The 24,016-nt window shown below is 36.2% G+C and overlaps 1 protein-coding gene across 1 annotated transcript in view; it reads left to right on the top strand.

The window, feature by feature from the left end:
* The window catches only part of slim (scruin like at the midline), a 269,055-nt gene that overhangs the window by 28,605 nt on the left and 216,434 nt on the right, over positions 1–24,016 (top strand). The window contains exon 3 of the mRNA XM_090407794.1: positions 17,266–17,350. Coding sequence (XP_090263920.1) covers positions 17,266–17,350 — 85 coding nt within the window. The remainder of the gene's footprint in view (positions 1–17,265; positions 17,351–24,016) is intronic.

Raw genomic sequence — 24,016 nt, 5'->3', positions numbered from 1 at the left:
CTTAAACTCCTCACGTCTCTGATGGGAATCGAACCTAGGACACTCCTTCCCCAGTCATATGGTTGTGAAGTGCACAGCCACTAGCCTAACTGTGCAGACTTTCCAGATCTACAAAACTTAAATACAGATCTTTGTTATATTCTCATGATTTCTCAACTGTTTTGTTGTAAAGTGAAAATCTGATTCTAATAGCCTCTGTTTGGTCTGAATCCAGTTTGTTCTTCACCATGCTTCCGTTCCGCAATCCTTCTCAACCGTTTCTCAAGTATACTTGCATAAATCTTACCAGGAACACTCAGTACAGAAATACCTCTGTAATTCTCACATTCAGTTCTATTTCTCTTTTTTGTATATGGCACTATGAGGCTCTCTTCCAATCATCTGGAATTTATCCTTCTGTCCAGGCCTTCAGATCTATTCAGTGCAGCCACTGCAAGATTTCTATCTCCATACTTGATTCTGATCGAATATCATCTACTCCTGCTACCTTTCCACATTTCCGGCTTTTGATGGCTTTTTCTACTTCAAGTATGAATATGTATTCCTAATTGCATGCCTATTGAGTGTTTTTTATCACTGTGCTATCACTGCTTGTTTTATTTAGCAGTTTTTTAAATAATTACTTCATACATCAAGGATATCTTTTTCTCCAGTTTTTATGTCACCTTTATCATCTCTAACTCCTTTTACAGCATTCTTTCCTCCATTTCTGACCTTTTCAACAACCTCTAGAATAACTTGTCACCTTCCTGATATTTAGCTTTTGTTTAGCTAGTTTTACACAGTATTTAGCTTTCTTATTTGACTCTGTATTCTCTAAGAGTACAAGCTGACCTATTTGCCAGGAACTTTTGATATGATTTCTTCTTTTCCTTCACTGCCTCTTTAACTTCCTGTGTCCACCATGGAGTTCTGATTTTTCTATCCTTGCAGACAATCTCACCACATATCTCTCTGGCTGAATCAATCAATGTCTTCTTCGGGATTTGCAACTGAACCTCCAAGGTTTGGTTCCTGTTCTCAGAGTCTCATTTTTTCTTGAATAATGTTTCTGTATTTTAGTCTACAGTTCACATCTAAGAGCTGTTCACTTTTAGTCGCTTTAAAACTTCCTCACATGTTCTTCTTTTCAATATGAAATTCAATTTTATCCTGCTCAAGACAAAATTGTGATCACTTCCAATTTCAGATCCTCTGTACACTCTAGTGTAGGGTTCCCATTCATCCCATTTTTTCTGGGACAGTCCCATTTTTTATAAAAATGTCATCATCATCATCATCATCATCAAATTCCTGCCATGTACCCTCAAGGGGTGTACAGAATATGACAGTACTACATGAAAAAATTACATCATTACTAACTTCCTACCTACAATTTTCCTCCAAATCAGTCTGTTACTTGTCAAGACTCCAACATTATCAGATCTTATATTTCTATCGTCTAAGGCACTTTGTACCATATCAATCCACCTATATCTTGGTCTTCCTCTGGGTCGTTTTCCTGCCAACCTGGCAGAGAACACTTGTTTTGCTAATCTTTCCTCTCCCATTCTATTTAAGTGACCATACCATCTGAGATTAGCTCTGCTAACGCATTCCTGGATACTGACAATGTCAAGTTCTTTCCTAATATCCTCATTTTTAATATGATAGTGCCATTGATGCCATCTGTTCACGCCTCTAATCTTTCTCAGGACTCTCATATCTGCGGTCTCTAGTCTTTGGTCAAGTGTTTTACTTCTGACCCAGCTCTCAGATCCATAAGTTAAAACTGGTTTGAACACAGTCTTGTATACAGCTAATTTAGTGTTCCGACTAATTTCTTTCTTATTCCATATGAATTTATTCAATTGACTTCCCACGATACCAGCTTTGCTGATTCTGTTGTCTATTTCTATATTTAGTTTACCATCTTCAGTAAAAATTGTGCCTAAGTAGCTGAAATGTTTTACTTGTTCCACAGGTTCTCCATTCACAACACAGTTGACATTTTCAATGATTCTGCCTATTTTCATTGTCTTTGTCTTTTTATTGCTGACTTTCATACCATATCTATTACAACAGCTATTCAATTTAGTCAGAGAATCTTGCAGACTTGTAGCGGATTTATTTAGAAGTATAACATCATCCGCATAAAGCAAAGAGCTGACATTAACATCTCCAATTTTGATATCAGGTTTAATACCACATTCCTTCATAATGTGATCCATATAGATAATGAATAACAGAGGGGATAATGTACATCCTTGTCTCACACCAGATTTAACATTAAACCATCTTCCTGTACTTCCTTCAATTCTAACTGCTGACTCACAACTCAAATAAAGACGAAGTATTGCTTGATATAATGCCCCATTGACACCATATAACTGCAGCGTATTGAATAGCTTCTCTCTTGGCACCTTGTCATATGCCTTTTCCAAATCGACAAAACTTAAATACAGATCTTTGTTATATTCCCATGCTTTCTCGACTATTTGTCGTAAAGTGAAGATCTGATCCTGACAGCCTCTATTTGGCCTGAATCCAGCTTGTTCTTCACCAAGCTTTTCTTCCACAATTCTTCTCAACCGTTTCTCAAGTATACTTGCATAGATCTTGCCAGGAACACTCAGTAGGGAAATACCTCTGTAATTCTCACATTCAGTTTTATTTCCCTTTTTATATATGGGTACTATGAGAGCTCTACTCCAATCATCGGGAATTCGTCCCTCTGTCCAGGCTTTCTGAACTATGCAGTGCAGCCACTGTAAGACTCTTATACCACCATACTTCAGCATTTCTGGTCGAATATCATCTACTCCTGCTGCCTTTCCACATTTCAAACCTTTGATGGCTTTTTCTACTTCAAGTATGGATATGTATTCCTGACTGCATGCCTGGTCAGTGTTTTTTATCACTGTGCTGTCATCACTGCTTGTTTCATTTAGCAGTTTTTCAAAGTAATTACTCCATACTTCAAGGATATCTTTTTCTCCTGTTTTCATTTCACCTTTATCATCTCTAATTCCTTTTACAGCACTCTTTCCTCCATTCCTAAGCTTCTTCAACAACCTCCAGAATATTTTGCCACCTTCTCGATATTTATTTTCTATATTCTTGCCAAAGTCCTCCCATGACTTTTGTTTAGCTAGTTTTACACACTGTTTAGCTTTCTTACATTTGTCTCTGTATTCTGTAAGAGTAAAAGCTGACTTATTTGCCAGGAACTTTTGATATGCTTTCTTCTTTTCTTTCACTGCCTCTTTAACTTCCTGTGTCCACCAGGGAGTTCTGATTTTTTTATCTTTGCACACAACTTCACCACATGCCTCTCTGGCAGAATCAATCAATGTTTCCTTCAGAGTTTGCCACTGAATCTCCAAGGCTTGATTCCTGTTCTCAAACTCTTTGATTTTCTTTTCAATAATATTTCTGTATTTTAGTCTACAGTTTACATCTGAGAGCTGCTCAACTTTTATTCGCTTTAAAACTTTCTTACATGTTATTCTTTTCAATATGAAATTCAATTTTATCCTGCTCAAGACTAAATAGTGATCACTTCCACTTTCAAATCCTCTGTACACTCTGGTGTCCTGCACCAGGGAGAAAACATCACTATCAACAATAACATAGTCAATGAGACTTTTCTTATTCCTAGCCTCTTCTCTCCATGTGAATTTGTGCACATTTTTATGTTGGAACATGGTGTTAGTAATAACCAGTCCATGTCCTGAGCAGAAATCAAACAGATATTTGCCATTATTATTAGCTTTGCTCTTTTCTCCAAATTTTCCCAAAATATTTTTGTATGTCTCACAATCATTTCCTACTCTACTATTTAGATCCCCAACAAGGACCAACTTTTCCTTTTTCATTGTGTCAGTTGCTTTTTCTAAAGCCTCAAAAAATTCCTCCACTTCTACCTTAGTAGAACCTTCTGTGGGACCATAGGCACAAATAAGTCTCATTGTCCAGTTCCCCATTCTCATATTTGCCCACATTACTCTACTTGAGACTGACTGCCATTCAAGAAGATTAGCCTCGTATTTTGTGTTGAATACTATGGCTACTCCTTCTTTTCCTTGATTGTTATATAAAAAAAAAAAAAAAAAAAGTCCCGCTTTTTTAAGTATCTTTCAGGGAAAAATGTTTTTAGTACCAATTTCTATTACAATGTTGATGATAATAAATTTTATTTATTTATAATGATAATCATTAGTGTTATAAATAATATAATTAACTAATAGTAACTAATGGCGATGTTCTTTTTTCCCATACTTCTGTTATAACAGTATCTTACTTGATCAGTACTTTGTGTTATAATTTTTATCGTTTTCTACCCCTATAATGCCGAAACGTAAGTGCAGTATTAATAATAATATTAGAAGAGAATTTCCTTTCATTAAAGGTGTAGATGAAAATGTGGAATGTACTTTATGTAACTGGAAATTTTACATTTGACATGGTGGTCGGTCAGACATAGTCAACCATGTGAAAATGAAAAAACATAAAGCTGCTGTTCGAAGTAAGGCTTCCAACTGCAGTATAAGTAATTTTTTAATTGTGATAACCAAGAGTCAAAGGAAAAAAGAGTTATCACTACCAAAAAGGGAATAACTCTGATATATAAACAGCATATGATTAATATTGCTGCTGAAGTTCGCACCAGAAATAACGTAGTTCAGAAGCTTTGTGGTACTATATGGGGCTGAAGTGCCACAACTCTGCGGTGCACTGCAATGGGTCTAGTTTACAGTGCAACAGAGTATGGTGCTCCTGTCTGGCTCAATAGTTACCATGCCAATAAACTAGATACTCAACTCCACTCTGCGTTTAATAACAGGTTGCATTAGGAGTACACCCTTACGATGGCTCCCCACTTTGAGCAATATTGCTCCTCCGGAACTGCGACAACAGGAAGCTTTGCTTCGTGAATATAACAGAATTTTAAATAACTAAAATCTCCCAATACATGAATTTATTCCAGATGCTTTATCCAATAGACTAAAATCCAGAAGACCTGCCATAAAAACTGCCTGTAATCTTCTTAGCCAGAATGACAGTATGGCGAGTAGGTGGGATGTACTGTGGTCCCAAGCAGTATCACCTGAAGTTCGTAATCACATAAACATCTTCCAAAAACCATCTGGATTTGACCTGCCCAGGAATATATGGACGACAGCTAACAGGATTCATACAGGCTATGGTGTATGTGGAGACTTAATTTTGTTAAATAGTAAAGTCTCTTGTTATATCGTAATTCTGTTTATTGTTAAATCGTCAGTTTAATCTTATTATACATTAATTTACTGTTTCTTGAATCTATCCCTTTGCTTACTTAAAACCTTTCATGATCAAAATCCTACCGGCTATTCTATTGTTATGTCGCTGCTTTCTCTATATTATATCTTGTTCTACCTCTATAATAACTCTCCTTCTAATCTACTGTCGTGCCCTTAAGATATTAATTCAGATTTATTTCCTCTTCGGATATTGGCAAAATTTATAGTTTGCTGTGCCAGCCAATATCCTATAACAGAAGAGACTCTTGTTCAGGGAAATATTTCTAAATTCTAAAGGGATACACACAGTTATTTTATCTCATGCTAGCGCTGTGCAGGTTCAGTTAGCAGTCGTAGACCGAATCTCACTTAAGCAATTATATCTAAATTCCTTCCCCCCAAAAAGGTTCTATTTCATAAGTGGTGGTTTGAATTCGTATTCAGGCATAAACTCAGGTATAAGGTACAAAACATGTTTATTGGAAAAACAAAAAACATTTACAGCTATGTAAGTTAAAATACTCAATGGATCAAATTCACTCTAAGTTAAGGGTTATACTAAATCACAATGAATCAGAGCAAGTTAAATCCTTCAATTATGACAGGATAAGATTAGGTTTAAGCATAATACTACTACTATATAATTCCTTTCACAAGTTATTCACGGAATACGCATTGAACACTTTCATTAATATTCTATCAATAATTATCTTAATTCTAAATTTCATTTAAGCAAGCCTCGCCATTCACAAATTACTGCCTATTAACAACTCTTTGTTCCACAAGGGCTTAATTAATTCAGTCAAAATTCTCACTAAAAATTTTCTACTAGTGTCCTTTAGTTACAATGCACACACATTTCTTGTTCTTCTAAACGAATTTTAACATGGAACGAAAACTTTTACATTACTGGATCTTTTCAGATTTCATGCCGCCATCTCATGTAGGTCTGGATTACCTTACTGCATATCCTTCAGCCGTCTTTGTGCCTGGCGATGTACTACGCTTTTTCTTCTAATCATTTCCGACTGTTGCATGCTGTCTACCGCTCCGCAGGAAACTTTCTCCAATGGGACATTCTGCTAAGGCTCAATTCCACATAGGCCGTCGTATCGTGATCAGCTCTGCTTGAAAATCTTCAAGCATTCTCAAGAAAAGAACCTGCCATCCGTCATTACCGTAGTCAGCCCACCACTCTCTCACGAATCCTCCGGCCAACTCCCCCTAAAACTCGAATCCCGCAACCGAAGATCAAAAGGGCCCCCTAAAATGGCATGCTTTTTCTTTTATTCACCCTATTCGGGCACCCTCTATTCGATGTGGTTTTCACCCACGAACCCCATCGTTCATGCCCTTTGGGTGATCCTACACTCTCCCTAACCTGTCAGGTTACATTATTCTAGGTAGCCGCTCTGCCATCATTTTTCCGCGTAGGTATAGCCTCCATCGCTATGCTCGACTTGCACAGATTATATGTGATAATTCTGGATTACTACTTATAATTTTTCTCAGAATTTTCGCAATGCACTAGACAGCTTACTTGGGAATTACAAATAACCTAACAATAATGGCATACATGGACTACACATTATTACATAACATAAAACAACACTTCATAATTATTAGCTGATGTGCAGATATCTCCTTGTAGTAGTTTATCATGTTAAATCCTGAATAAAGAATTTACTTGTAAAGCTCTCCATTCAGGATCTAACACTTTCAAAGTGGGGTAAGATACCAAATCCCTACTCTCCCTGTGGAGCCAAGACCCAAACCATTTACCATATAGTACAGGAATGCGAGCTGACAGCATATCCTGGTGACTTTAAGGATATCTTTGACCTATTCCCAGAGGCGATCAACTGGATCAAAAACCTAAATGTTAAAATATGACTAATCTTCTGTCTGATGCTTGTCATAAATTTCATATTTGTATTTGCCTGAATGTAGACATTTTTTTTTAATTATTTTTATTTTTTTATTTTATTATTATTATTTTTAATCATATATGTGTATCTTATCTATGCTCATGTGTATTATATCTTATTGTCTTTTAACCATGTGTACAAGCCATACGATAATAAATAAATAAATAAGAGTTATCACTGGCAGCGCAGGAAGCAACCTTCGCGTATCACACAGCGGTGCATAACCACAATTTTAACTACATTAACTGCACAATAACCACCGTGAAAAAAATTTTCAATGATAAATTCATGTGCTCGCAAACAAAGTGCAAGGCAATAACTAATGTTATTGCACCATTAGCAACAAAGCAGATTGAGGAAGAGCTAAAAGAAGTTCATTTTATATCAGTACTGATCGATTCATCAAACACTTTGACATGAATTAGTGCCTCTGGTCATTAGATACTATCATCCAGAAAAAGGTGTGAATGTGTTGGAGTTAGTTAATTTAGGTGGTGAAACTTCAGAAATTTTATTTTCTTATGTGTTGGAATTAGAAAACGAAGGACACATAACAGTTGAAAAGTTTGAAAGCTATACAGTAGATTTCTACTGCACCTGTATTGAATATATTCAGGAGTTGTGTACACCATTTCTCACACCTCTTCAGTCTATGGATTGGATTAATTTGAAGGGAAAGGATGATGTGACTTGGAAGAACATACAAGAAAGTTACATATTCATGCAGACAGTGTCACCAAGTTTTACTGTGAATGAAGAGGACTTATTTGATGAGTTTGTATGTGTGAAAAAATATTGTGAACTGAAATTTGAAGTGTGGAGTGAACAGAAGGATCAAAGTGTCAGTGATAAATGGTGTGAAACGTTTGCTCATTTTACAAAGCAGGGTATATATTCTGGGAGTATTAAATGCCTAGTTAGTTTTTATTTAGCACTGCCAGGAACATGCAGCTGTTGAACGTGTTTTTTCATTAATAAATGTGCTCTGGAACAGATTGAAAAAAAAAAAACAGACTTAAAATTGAGATAGTAAAAGCTTTAATCATTGTAAAGACATATTTTAAGAATTTCTCTTGTGCTGAGTTCTATGATCAAATATCAAAAGAAAAAAAAAATTCTTGAATACGTCCATAAATCGGATAAATATTTTTCTAATTAAATATGTTTGTGATTAATAATCGTTTTTTAAAGTGGATTTAATGTTAATGTATGTTTATAACAGTATTTAATTTAAAGTGCAACATATATAATAGTTTTATTTTTAGTTTTCTTAATTTTTAACATGTCCCATTTTTTTACAAAATATCCCTGTTTTTTTAAGTAAAAATTTCAGAGTGTCTCAGATTTTAGTAAAACATTATGGGAATGTTTTACTAAAATCTCTAGTGTTCTTCACCAGTGTGAAAACATCACTATCAACAATAACATGATCAATGAGTCTTGACCTGGGAAGTGGCTAAATGTGTTCAGTTTTCAGTTAAAACAAGATATATGTGGAATTACTGCTGTTGGCAAGTATGATAAGCTTAGGAAATTGCTTGGATCGGTGCTATTGCATGTAAAACTGCAAGGGCTTGAAGTTGATAGTGCATGGGAAATGGAAAGGAGTGTTTGAGGGAGGTAATGGCTGACTGCTTACCTAGAGTCAGGAGAGTAAATCAATTGGGAGTTAAATGGATGAATAACACTATCAAGCTGGAGCTGCAAAAAAAAAAAACTGTGGAGGGAAAATAGAATGGTGACCTGTAGGCACACAAACAGTACACGGCACAGGCCAGAGGGTTAACTAGTATGGTAAGAAAGGTAAAAGCAGATTATGAAATTTAGCTTCAGTGTGCTGCAAGTAAAAGAAAAAATGTATACAGCAGAATGATTTTAAGGAATGTCGATGGTAGCAAGATAACTGAATCAGTCAAAATAGTAAAATTAGTAAGTGAACACTTTGCAAGAGTATATCATACAGGTTGTGATATTGCAGGAATGTGAGAGGCAAAGGTTTATATGGAAACAGATAAATGAAATGTAGGTGCATAGCATATTACAGAATGTTAATATGAGTCCACCTGTGAGATTGGATGGTATACCTGTGTAAAATTTAATTTTTTTCTCTTATTTATGTTTTTGTTGTTCTTATGATTTAATTGTTATCATTTCGTTGACTGTGCTGTCTCACAAAACTTATCTACACTACGATGCTATTTCCCCTCTATCTTAATTTGCACCCACCCCCCATATTCCTGATCAAACTCTTTGTTCCTATTGCACGTGTAGCAGACTCTAAAATATAGTTATTGCCAGCTACATGATTGTGGTTTATTCAATTTCTCACACTTTCCAGTCTGACAAATTTATTTGATTTATGACTGTGCCAGCCAGACTGAATAATAGAGAGTGAGGAATCAAAAAATGCATTAAAAGCGATATCTAATCAAGTTACTCTTGTCCATATAGTAAGCCATGGCAATATCTTATTAGCACACACGTTTGCAATTTTTTCGAGATAGTCCATTGGCAATGATCATATCAGAATTTTGTTCAACAAAGCATTTATTCTAACTACAAAATTGTAATTACATACTAGACAAGTAATGGGGAATAGCTGTTTCTCCCAGCATAGCTAACTTCAGAAAAATACATTGCACAATAAGACATATACATTTCTGCCTACATGCAAATCTAACACACTACTCAGTATTTTACAAAATTAGGAGTGACTTTTGCTTAACAAATTCATACAGTTATACATATCTACAATCTAAGAATGTCGATGTGATGTGATTACTCACAGTTTTTCCTTTATAAACAGTCCTTTACTAGCAACAAAGTTTCCATCGGAACATCTCTTATCTTTGCCTTAATCTGGATACTTCCTTCTTTAACTTGGACATCTCAGTAAGCTATATACCATCACAGTTGTCCTGGTCCAAATAGCAAATGATATCCATCATCGTCATTATCATCATCAAATTCCTGCCATGTACCCTCAAGGGGTGTACACAGGATGTGATAGTACTACATGAAAAAAATTATATCATTACTAACTTCCTACCTACAATTTTCCTCCAAATCAGTCTGTTACTTGTCAAGACTCCAACATTATCAGATCTTATATTTCTATCGTCTAAGGCACTTTGTACCATATCAATCCACCTATATCTTGGTCTTCCTCTGGGTCGTTTTGCTGCCAACCTGGCAGAGAACACTTGTTTTGCTAATCTTTCCTCTCCCATTCTGTTTAAGTGACCATAGCACCTGGGATTAGCTCTGCTAACGCATTCCTGGTTGTTGACAATGTCAAGCTCTTTCCTAATATCCTCATTTTTAATATGATATTGCCATTGATGCCATCTGTTCACACCCATAATCTTTCTCAGGACTCTCATATCTGCGGTCTCTAGTCTTTGGTCAAGTGTTTTACTTCTAACCCAGCTCTCAGATCCATAAGTAAAAACTGGTTTGAACACTGTCTTCTATACAGCTAATTTAGTGTTCTGACTAATTTCTCTCTTATTCCAAATGAATTTATTCAATTGATTTCCCACCATACCAGCTTTGCTGATTCTGTTGTCTATTTCTATATTTAATTTACCATCTTCAGTAAAAATCTTGCCTAAGTAGCTGAAATGTTTCACTTGTTCCACAGGTTCTCCATTCACAACACAGTTAACATTTTTAATGATTCTGCCTATTTTCATTATCTTTGTCTTTTTATTGCTGACTTCCATACCATATCTATTACAACAGCTATTCAATTTAGTCAGAGAATCTTGCAGACTTGTAGCAGATTTATTTAGAAGTATAACATCATCCACATAAAGCAAACAGCTGACATTAACATCTGCAATTTTGATATCATGTTTAATACCACTTTCCTTCATCATGCGATCCATATAGATAATGAATAACAGAGGGGATAATGTACATCCTTGTCTCACACCAGATTTAACATTAAACGATCTCCCTGTACTTCCTTCAATTCTAACTGCTGACTTACAACTCAAATAAAGACTAAGTATTGCTTGATATAATGCCCCATTGACACCATATAACTGCAGCATATTGAATAGCTTCTCTCTTGGCACCTTGTCATATGCCTTTTCCAAATCGACAAAACTTAAATACAGATCTTTGTTATATTCCCATGATTTCTCGACTATTTGTCATAAAGTGAAGATCTGATCCTGACAGCCTCTATTTGGTCTGAATCCAGCTTGTTCTTCACCAAGCTTTTCTTTCACAATTCTTCTCAAGTATACTTGCATAGATCTTGCCAGGAACACTCAGTAGGGAAATACCTCTGTAATTCTCACATTCAGTTTTATTTCCCTTTTTTTATATGGATACTATGAGAGCTCTACTCCAATCATTGGGAATTCGTCCCTCTGTCCAGGCTTTCTGAACTATGCAGTGCAGCCACTGTAAGACTCTTATACCACCATACTTCAGCATTTCTGGTCGAATATCATCTACTCCTGCTGCCTTTCCACATTTCAAGCCTTTGATGGCTTTTTCTACTTCAAGTATGGATATGTATTCCTGACTGCATGCCTGGTCAGTGTTTTTTATCACTGTGCTGTCATCACTGCTTGTTTCATTTAGCAGTTTTTCAAAGTAATTACTCCATTCTTCAAGGATATCTTTTTCTCCTGTTTTCATGTCACCTTTATCATCTCTAACTCCTTTTACAGCACTCTTTCCTCCATTCCTAAGCTTCTTCAACAACCTCCAGAATATTTTGCCACCTTCTTGATATTTATTTTCTATACTGTTGCCAAAGTCCTCCCATGACTTTTGTTTATCTAGTTTTACACTGTGTTTAGCATTCTTGCATTTGTCTCTATATTCTCTAAGAGCACAAGCTGACTTATTTGCCAGGAACTTTTGATATGCTTTCTTCTTTTCCTTCACTGCCTCTTTAACTTTCTGTGTTCACCATGGAGTTCTGATTTTTTTATCCTTGCAGACAACCTCACCACATCCCTCTCTGGCAGAATCAATCAATGTTTTCTTCAGAGTTTGCCACTGGCTATTACTTCAGAGTTTAGTAATAGCCAGTCCATGTCCTTAGCAGAAATCCAACAGGTATTTGCCATTATTATTAACTTTGCTCTTCTCTCCAAATTTTCCCAAAATATTTTTGTATGTCTGACAATCATTTCATATTCTGCTGTTTAGATCCCCAACAAGGACCAACTTTTCCTTTTTCATTGTTTAATTTTTCATTTCATTTCTTCAAAAAATTCCTCCACTTCTACCTTAACCTTTTGTAGGACCATAGTCACCAATAAGTCTCTGTGTCCAGTTCCCCATTCTCATATTTGCCCACATCACTCTACTTGATATTACCTGCATTCAAGAAGATTAGTCTTGTATTTAGTGTCGAATACTATGGCTACTCCTTCTTTTCCCTGATTATTATTACCTGAATATAACATTTTGCATTTATTGCTCAGAAAGATCTCACAGTTGTTGTCTTTTTTGTTTCACTCACCTCTATTATGTTGATCTGGTACTTCACTAATACCGCAGCTAGCTCCATTTCTTTGTCACTCAATCATCTTATGCTGATAATACCGATCTTGAACTTTGGGTGATGTTGAGTTGGGATGTGTTTCAGTAGCTGACACTTTTTGCTCTTTGACTTTGTTCCCTGGCAAACACAACAGGGGCCTTGGTTAACTGGACAGCAGCCCAGCTGGCATGAAATTCTGTCATGTTATACCATCATTTTAAATTGTCTCTTGCCAATAAGTTTCTTGTCTCTTGAGCCTCTGCCGTTGTAATAATGATAATCCATATGTCAGCCATGATGCATTATCTGCACCATATATTCTCACACAAGAAGAACTGAATGATGTTGTTCATGATCTGGAGCTGTCCACGGCCAAAGCAGAATTTACTGAGATCAAGACTTACACTTTGGAATCCTCTCAAGGAAAATGTCTGAGTGACTTTGCACTATGTGAAGAGAGAGTTACTGGCTTGCGAGGAACTCTGAAGTTCAGAGAAGAATGTGGAACACCCAGCTCTGGAAGAAATGCACAAAATTTTGTAACTGACTCTATACATCAAACTTGGTCTGGCAAAAAAACTTCATAAAAGCCATGACTGAAGTGGATCAGCTTTTAAGTACCTGACTGACAAAATGCATTGACCCAGCAAAGCGAAAATTAAAACGGAGTTTTTGTGGATCCTCAGATCTGAGAGCTCTTCCTGGAATGTTCGACATCCTGCTACATGGTGATGAGAAAAAAAAAGCTTGGGATGCTTTTTGTATGGTATCAACTAACTTCCTCGAAAATGTCAGAGCAGAAAACTAAGAAGAACTTGTTGAGGACTTGTTGTCTCTGTATCGCAAACTTGGCTGCAATATGTCCTTAAAAATGCACTTGCTCCATTCCCACTTGAATTTCTTCCCTGACAGCTGTGGCATGGTTAGTGATGAGCATGTGAAAGTTTCCATCAGAAAATTACAACAGTGGAGTAACAATACCAGGAAAAGTGGTCCACTTCCATGTTGGCTGACTACTGCTGAATGCTTGCTAGAGATGATCCTGAGTAGCTATACAAGTCGGACATATAAGCAGACATTTACCGATATATGTGATAAATACGTATTACTCTGTTATATATGAAACTGTTGCAGATCTCTCACAAACTGTAGCCAGTTTTGCATTTTCATTGTCGTTTGTGTTCAGCATGTCGAAATCTATAAGAAATGACTAAATTAATCTGGGGGGGGGGAACATGACTTTCGTAAAATTTTGTTGTCCAGTGTAATAATAATAAGTAGTCACTAGTAGGAATTCTGCCACTATCAGTCAACAGGTAATCTTTTTTGATTATTTTATTACATTTGTAAAAATATTAAGTGGCTGCTATTGATATCTCTAAAGCATTTGATTGTGTTTAGCACAAAGGTCTATTAAGTAAGCTTCTATCATATGGTCTATCTGCTTCAATAGAGTTGCCAACACTCTCTTTCTCTCTAGTTGCATGTGAAGTGTGATGATGGATTTCTCTCCTCAAAATTTTTTGGGGTTCCTCAAGACCCTGCTCTTTTATTTACTTTTGAAAATTTGAAATACTGAAAATCATATATGTACTTGATATGGTACAGAAGAGAGCAGTTGGATTGATTAATGATCTGTCTTACAACATTTCACTTCACTTTTTCATATAGGCATGCACTTTGTGCTTTCATATTCTTCAAATGTTTCCATGGTCACTGGTCATTAGAATTGACATTGGTACTTCCTTCTCTCTCTCCTAAATGTGTTAAGACATGCTCAAATCTATTCATTATTCCTTTTCAGTTCTGCTTCAAATTTGCAAAACAAATATTTCTCTCTCTTCATTTCTTCCTCAACTAATACTTTGGAACCAGTCTACCTACTTATGCAATTTTTTTAAGTACACTCTGCAGTTTTTCAGATCCAGTGTTAAAACATTTCTTCTTTCTTGTCAACTTTCTGCTAATTAATTCACTGTACTGTGGTGTAGGTCAATCAAACCACAAAAAAAAAAAAAAAAAAAAAAATCACTCGATTAAAGATGCCAAAACATTTTATCCTTGGTTTAATCCTTTATCAAAGTGTAAGCAAACAATGTTTGCACGTGAAGTATCTTCATGACCAGACTACTCGTATATAGAGCCTATTCACATCAATTTCCTTAGTATCTTATAATGCAAAGCACACAACCTTACAGAAGTCTATAATGCTATTATTATAGGAAGGGCCATTACCCAGACCAGACCAGACCAAATTAAAGATGCGAAGAAATTGTATTCTTGGTTTAATCGGTTGGGTTCTCCAAGGGCCTACTGCATCTTTATTCCCAAGTATTTTAATAAAGTGTGACATCTTTTGACTACTTGTATATGGGAAATATATGACTTCTGCATTACTTTGACTTTGGTATCTTTTTTGAGTCTGGCTCTCACTGATGAGACCTCAATAAAGGTTGAAACTGTTCTCAGTAGTGACCATTCTTACAATACATAGTATTATGTACATCTGTTAGTGTGCGTGTGTGTGCGTGCATGCGCTTTGCTTTATGGAATACTAAGGCAGTTAATATGTGAAGTCATTAGCTTCTGTACAGGATGGTTGAAAATTTCACGTACAAACTTTGAGGGGAGGTAGAGAACATCAAAATCAACCATATTCACATAGGAAAGCATGACTGGAAACACCACCTGAAAGTGATAGGTAGTGCTGTTTGGCAGCGCTCCAGGTGAGCATTTGGGGCTTCCTCATTCAAGCTTTCGATGTCGTAAGAAGAACATGCGTCATTTTACGAACGCTGAGATGGTAGACATGCACCTCGTTTATGGGTTAGCTGATGGTAATGGACAAGCCACTGTATGAATGTATTGCGAAAGGTACCAAAACAGATGTGTACCGCATCACTAGATGTTTGCGCATTTGCATCAGAATTCTTTGACTATGGATCATTCAGGAATCGCAGGCATGATAGTGGGCAGCCACAATCGACGTGAAATCCCGCCCATGGAATAGGAGGTGTTGCATGCGATGGACAATAATCCAGAGACAAGCACACGTGCCGTTGCCTCTGCTGTAGGATTATCTCGATCCAATGTATTGCGCATTTTGCACTCTGAGTCCTTACATCCATTTCATCTGCAATGGGCCCAGTTACTGATGGCCGAAGATTATCCTCGATGTGCGGAATTCGCGCAGGTTTCTGCAGAAAAGTGCCATAGACCCAGATTTTCCAACTAGTGTTTTGTTAATGGATGAAGCTTCATTTACCCGTGAAGGGGTCTTCAATCACCACAATGCTCATGTGTGAGCCCATGAGAACCCACACGCTGTGCGATCACATGCTGCACAACAGCGCTTCGCCATTAATGTATGGGCAGGTATTGTCGCTGACTGTTTAGTCAGCCCATACTTGTTACCACCCTGACTGGACTCTCAGAAGTATCGGACCTTTCTGGAAGAAGTTCTGCAGGATTTACTGAGCAATGTTCCAATGACTGTGCGTTGACAGATGTGGTTCCAACACAAGGGCTCCAGCCCATTTTGGCATTTCTGTGCATCAGTATTTGGACAGGTCCTTTGGGGCTTGATGGATTGGGCGTGGTGGACCTGTCGCATAGCCCCCCCCCCCATGCTCACTTGATTTATCGAGCATTGATTTCTTTCTGTGGGGGACCCTCAAAGCCATGGTATACGAAATGCCTGTTGCCTCTAACATGGACCTCGAGGCAAGAATTGGCATCACTGCTGCTAATATCTGGGGAACTCCAGGTATTTTTGAAAATGTACAGCAATCAATGCTTCATTGGTGTCAGGCATGGATCATTACTAATGGTCGTAACTTTGAACACCTGATGTGAAACCATATTATGTATCGAACTACTATTGAACTGTTCAGTTATGCTTAATAAAGTTTTTTTATGCTACTTACTGCCTTGTGCTATTTCTGTATCTTTGTGTCCCTGTTAGTACCTTCCGGTGGTGTTTCCAGTCATGCTTTCCTATATGAATATGGTTGATTTTGATGTTCTCTACCTCGCTTCAAAGTTTGTACGTGGAATTTTGAACCATCATGTATACAAGTAGTCCAGTCGTGATGATACTTCATGCTCAAACTTGTTTGCTTACACTTAGATAAAGGATTAAATCAAGAATATAATTTCTTATCATCTTTAATTTACAGTATAACCAAGCGAAAAAACTTACAACAATCCATGAGTTGATCACAGATGTGATTTTCTAGTAGACACTTCATGAAATGGTTTTCTTTATTTGTAATTTTTTAAAAAAAAATGTTTTTCTTCTGCATTCAGTTGTTTAAATTTTTTTAGATAAAATTCTGTGTAATATCTTTCTTAGTGTTGATATTTGTTTATTTATTTTTTTAATTAATTTATTATTTATTTGAATTTGATATTTATTATTTAAATAATTAGATGTTAGCTGACATTCATTTTAGTTTTTCACTTTCAGTAGGAATATTGAAAACATTCAATATATGGATCCTTACATCCATATATTTTAATAATTTATCTTTTTTTTTTTTTTTTTTTTTTTTTTTTCCAGTTATGGGAGTTTAATATAGCTTCTCACACATGGACCAAATTGAAAACATCAGGTTTTACTCCTGAAGAATTAGCATCACATGCAGGTGAAGATTGCTATTTCATTTTAATCATATATTTTTATTCATCATAAGTGTTATTTAAAAAAAGAAGAGTAAGAATATGTACATAATTGAAATCTTTTATGGGAGAGCTAAATTAGTTACAACCAGATATCTCTAGCTAATAATTACAAAAAAGAAAGATGAAAATCTAAAGTTGATAAGTGAATATATATTTTGTTTTGTGGCCATATTCCAGTAAAGAGTAATTCTCTTTGTAATTAATTGTACCTTTAGGAACTGTTCATTTATCTAATTTCACATTAGACAAATATTCTAGATAAAAGAAATATATATATATTGCAAGTGCTTTAGGAGGCATGGTGGTGGAATGAGGAGGTGCAGTTGGAGATCAAGGAAAAGAAAGAGGCAAAGAAAAAATGGGACATGACTGGAACTAGAGCCGACAAGGAGGCATATAGATTAGCAAAGAAAAATGCAAAGAGAGCTGTGGCAAGGGTGAAAGCAAGGGCAGTTGATGAGGTTTATGAAGAACTGGAGAGAAACAGTGGCGAAGCTCAGTTGTTGAGAATAGCGAAAGCTAGAGATAAGGCCTCGAAAGAAATAACCTCAGTCAAGCAGATAAAGGATGCCTCAGGAGTAGTATTACAAAACGAGGACAAAATCAGAGGAAGATGGAAAGAATATTTCCGAAAACTACTAAATGAGGAGAACCCAAGAGAGAGGTGCAAGGATGGAGAGGTAAATGAGAGACCGGTGCAAGACATAAGTAGAGAGGAAGTGGTTTGGGTACTGGGAAAAATGAAGAATGGAAAGGCTGAGGGAGCAGACCAGATATCTGGGGAAGTATGGAAAAGTTTGGGCAGTGAGGGCGTGGATATGTTATGGGATCTGATGTGTAAAATAGAGCCCAACAGGAAAAGATACCAGAGGAATGGAGGAAAAGTATTCTCGTCCCAATCTACATAGGAAGAGGAGATGTTCAAGACTGTGGCAACTATAGAGGAATCAAGCTGATGTCACACACATTAAAAATATGGGAAAGAGTAATTGAAGCAAGGTTACGGCAAGAAACGAAAATTGGTGAGGAGCAGTTTGGATTTATGCCAGGAATAGTGACAACGGATGCAATATTTGCGCTAAGGTGATTGATAGAGAAATATAGAGAGATGCAAGTGGATCTGCACATGTTGTTTATAGACCTGGAAAAGGCATACAGCAGAGTGGCCAGGCAGGAAGTGTATGAGGAAGAAGGGGGTGTCGGAGAAGTACGTGAGGTTGGTGAAGGAGATGTATGAGGGAACAGAAACTCAGGTCAGGTCTAGTGTCGGCATGACAGAAGGGTTCCCTATTGTCGTAGGGCTACACTAAGGGTCAGCTCTGAGCCCCTACCTCTTTGACCTGGTCATGGATGTACTAGTGGATGAGGTCAAGAAGGAGGCACCATGGAGCATGCTGTTTGCCGATGACATTGTTCTATGCGAATCATCCCGAGAGAAGCTTGAAAATACCCTGGAAGAGTGGAGAAAGGCATTTGAGGAGAGCGGCAAGAGAATTAAACGGGTGAAGACTGAATATATGTCAATGGGGAGTGACGAGGATATCGTCATACGACTCCAGGGTGAAAGGCTAATTTCAGGGAAGAAATTCAAGTACCTTGGGTCGGTTGTCGAGAGGAATGGTGACCTGGATGAGGAAATACAGCACCGAATAACATGCGGTTGGATGAATTGGAGGAAGATGAGCAGGGTCCTGTGCGACAAGAGAGTGAGTTGTAAGAGGAAAGGAAAGCTCTATAAGATGGTGGTGAGGACGGCGATGCTCCATGGTGCGGAGACGTGGCCTATAACCAAGGCACAGGAGAGGAAGATGGAAGTAACGGAGATGCAGATGTTGAGATGGATGAGCGGTGTGACAAAGAAGGACAGGATAAGGAATGACTACATCAGAGGGACGGTTAAGGTGGGACCAATTGGCAAGAAGATACAAGAAAGTAGGCTGAGGTGGTTTGGACATGTTGAGAGGAAGGGTGAGGAGTATGTTGGTAAATGAGTGGAGTATATGGAGTTGGAGGGAAGGAGGAAAAGAGGCAGCCCCAAGCTCAGGGTGGAGGGATAAGATGACAGAGGATCTTAGGGAGAAAGGATGGAGTCCAAAGGATGCTCTGGACCGGAGAACTTGGAAGAGGAAGGTTAAAGATTGGTGCGCTGACCCCGTTTAACATGGGATAAGGCAGAGTGAAAGAAGAAGAAGAAGAAAGATTGCAAGTGCTTTAGAAGGCTGAAATATAAGAATATTTGACAGTTAACAGACTAATTTGAGGCAGAATGTTTTCATAGAAAGATAGTAATGATATTTGACATAATCAGAAACCTGATTATGTCAAAAATAAATAAAAATACAAAAATTTAATATTTAATAAAATAACATATTTAAAAAAATTAATAAAAAAAAAAATTAGAAACCTAGTCCACCAACAGTACTAATGAGCTATATAGATTACAGCTTTTCATGTGTGGGGATTGGTAAAAAAAAAAAAAAACACACTCACGTATCAACGATGCACTTTTGGAAACACCTGGTTTCAAATACCATCCAACATTGAAGAAGTGCTCGGTCTCAAGGAACCTTGATACTGCTTTTGTAAATCTTATAAATCTTTTTGTCTTACAAAAAGTCAAAAGGAAATATAATTCTAACAGAAGTGAATAAAAACATTTTATCTACATCCAGAAACATTTTTACTATCAAAATTTGGCCTTCTGCCAAATTTTGATAGTAAAAAATGTTTTTGTCTGAATTACAGTGCACTTTTGCTGATGTGTAAAATTATAAATAATATAATTGTATAAAAGCTTTTGCCAGCCTAATATTTATGTAACATTGGTTTATTTTGCTGCAAATGCTGAACTGAAGAGCAACCAATAGACCATGAGTAATATGACAGTGATTACGTCCTCAAGTACTATGAGCTGTTTGTTTTAACATAATTGGTTATGGTTGTCTGGTGCAAAGAACACATGTGCTTTGAGAGATTTCAAGTTCACCACAGTTGGAAAAAGTTTCAGAACCACTGGTGTGCAACAATGAAGAATGCAACCTTTATTTTGAATTATTATTATGAGAGGTTATATGATTAACTGGATATTCTACTAGGTTGGTGAGGAATGTCAGAACCGATCATCTGATATGTGAATTTTTATTGATTATGAAATGGACAAATGATACAGAAATCCTATAGTTCAATCTCCATTCCTTTTTCTCAAAAAGAAGTTAGGAAGCCTGTTGGTGAACACCTTAAAGGAAGACAGTAAAGCAGGAAGAGGTAGGCAATAAACACGTTTTAAAACATCATCACTGGAGAAACCTACTCATTGTATCCATTTACATGTTTATACCCTCTTGAAACGTGGAAAGTTTTATGAACTTTATACTGGAGCAGTCAGCAAACCTTGAATCAGTCTATATCCAAGAACATATAAAGAACAGATTTTGAATGGAATAATTAAAAGAAACACACGTATTAACCACAGTGAAAATTATTTAATTGTAAATATTTCATCCTAAGTATCTTAGGACATCATTAGTACAGTAGTTTAAAACAATAATAGGAATAACATACAGTTAGGATGCATGATTACAATAGAATCTCATTAAATGTGTGTAACGTGCTACAGAAGTTAAAAAAAAAAAAAAATTATTTAACACAATTTTGTATGACAATTTCCCATACTTTAGGAATAGTAAGAACGTCGTTGCGGTTTAAGTTTGGTCTGTGTAGTAGGGCTTCAGAACTTTCTTTGCATAAAAGTTCATGTTCATATAAAGATCTATGTAAAAGTTGAGACTTTTCCCAATGGATCCTATGGTGGGATATAAATATCCCACCATCAGAATTGAAAGCTATTATTTCCTTAAAGCGTAATAAAAACATAATCATTACTAGAGCTGATAAAGGAAATACCACTGTGGTTCTTGATACCAATTCATATGACCAAAAAATTAATTTACTTCTTCGAGATCATAATACCTACACCAAATTGGATTATGATCCTACGAAACGTCAACTCAGAAAATTAAATAAGCTACTTAATGAAACTTCCTCCATAGATGAAGAAACAATCAAAAAACTTAAGACATACCATGCAAGACCACCTATAATTTATGGCTTACCTAAGCTACACAAAAACTAACATTTCACTTAGACCCATCGTAGACTGTATCAGCTGTCCAACTTACAAGTTATCAAGATTCTTATCTAACCTTCTCCACCCTCACATAGGCCACTCGGTCTCTTCAATCAAAAATTCTACTGAGTTTCACACAAAAATTAAAGACATTCAACTATCAAAAACTGACTTGTTAATCAGCTTCGACATTGTCTCCCTCTTCACAAACATTCCCCATAAAGAAACAATAGAATTACTAACTCAAAAATTTCTGTCTGATATAGTTGAATCGTTCAAGTTTGTTATTGCATCAGGTTACTTCACCTGGAAAGGTCAAATTTACAAGCAAGAAGAAGGAACAGTAATGGGATCTCCTTTATCACCAAACCTAGCAAACTTGTTTCTAGAACACCTTGAGGAAAAAATATTCACTTTTGAACCCAAACCAAAAATTTGGTTAAGATATGTCGACGATGTATTTGCAGTCTGGGATCATCCTGAACATGAATTACAACTGTTTCTAGATAAAATTAACCTTCTTCATCATCGCATTAACTTTACTTTAGAAAAAGAATCTCCACAGGGTATCTCCTTTTTGGATTTACACATCCAAAGAAAAGAAGACGGTTCCATCGCCACATCTGTCTTTCGCAAGCCTACATTCTCAGGTCGCTACATTCACAATTTTTCTGCTCATCATCCATCTCAGAAATCTGGCATTATTAAATCACTAGTTTCCAGAGCACACAAATTCTGCTCCTCTGAAAAATCTTTAAACCAGGAATTAGAAGTAATCAAAAACACAGCCATCCTAAATGGATATAATCCTAAAACAACTCAAAAAATCATCAGTCACTTCTCCACACATCAAACCAGACAGGAAGAAGTCCATAGGATTCCTAAAATTATAGGATTCCTGAACGTCTTTCTAAAATTATGAAGAAATACAATTTTGCCAATACTTACAAACCTATCAACCAAATTTACAACTTGTTACCTTCTCCTAAGGACAACTCTCACCTTTGATGTTGCCTGGAATTTATGAGATTCCATGCTCGTGCAAATTGTCTTACTTTGGACAGACAGGTCGGTCTGTTCAGAAACGCATCTCGGAACATCAAGACCACATTCATCTTTTTAAACCACAGAAATCTGGCCTCTCTCAACACGGAATTGAAAATCCAAACCATAGGTTCCATTGGGAAAAGTCTAAACTTTTACATAGTTCTTTATATAAACATGAACGTTTATATAAAGAAAGTTCTGAAGCCCTACTACACAGATCAAACTTAAACCGCAACGACGTTCTTACTATTCCTAAAGTATGGGAAATTGTCATACAAAATTGTGTTAAATAATTTTTTTTTTTTACTTCTGTAGCATGTTACGCATGTTTAATGAGATTCTATTGTAATCATGTGCCCTAACTGTATGTTATTCCTATTATTGTTTTAAACTACTGTACTGATGATGTCCTAAGATACTTAGGATGAAATATTTACAATTAAATAATTTTCACTGTGGTTAATACGTGTGTTTCTTTTAATTATGATCGCACCACAGGTTTCGTTATTTAAAAAAGTTTTGAATGGAATAAACTTACATCAAACTACAAAAAATGTTGCTCTAGTCAGTACATAGATCTATAGTTTCATCTCATTTATCTCAACGTCTCTAATAGAATGATGGCCATAATTTAATAATGTCTCTCCCTCCCAAGACTTCAGACAAAAATTCTATAAGAATGCTTTTTTTTTTTATAATCAACTTTCAGACTTTCTCTGTATCATCATAACACAGGCTGCATATCATAGTGGAGGTTTTAATTCTGCAATAGGATCAGATGGTCAGATATGACACTGAGCCTCCAAGATTTAATTTTTGTTTTCAAACTTATTCAGTTTTTCAGGAATAATATCCAAATAATTTGAATCTGAATGGACTAGTAATGGCATTACACAAGTGGACAGTAATGGATATACATAAATTCCAGAAGTATCAGAAATTAAGGAGATGTGTCAGGCATTGATTAGCTCATTTTGGCAAACAATTATTGCCACAGCAAAACTCCTAGTTAATAGAGAATGATGTAATTACAATGGTAGAATGTAAGGGATATTGTATTTTCAGAAAAGATAGAGAGGGATAGAGCAAGTGGAGGAGGGATATTATTAAGATAACTGTAGATTGTCAACCAACAAAAATTTAAGTTAAAGAGTATTGTAGATCCAAGGGAGATTGCTCATTTGAAACTGTCTGATATGTAATAGAGGCCATTAGGAAAAAATATATTATCAGTTACTATTATAGACCTAGAGGAAGATCTGAATTATTTATTCATTTATATATATATATATATAAATGAATATATATATATCGTCGTGTATATATATATATATATATATATATATATACGACGATCTGTAATATTAACTCGGAATTGGGATATGTTCATATTTATTTATATATACAGTCATACCCCGACTTACGCGAATCCGGAGTTACGCGGTTTCTTATATGT

This window comes from Typopeltis vanoorti, chromosome 1 (genome assembly GCF_054136105.1).
Source record: "Typopeltis vanoorti isolate ZY-2024b chromosome 1, IOZ_Tvanoo_1.0, whole genome shotgun sequence".
Classification (NCBI taxonomy): Eukaryota; Metazoa; Arthropoda; class Arachnida; order Uropygi; family Thelyphonidae; genus Typopeltis; species Typopeltis vanoorti.
Note: the sequence above shows the minus strand (reverse complement) of the source record. Positions and strands in the feature narration are given on the sequence as shown.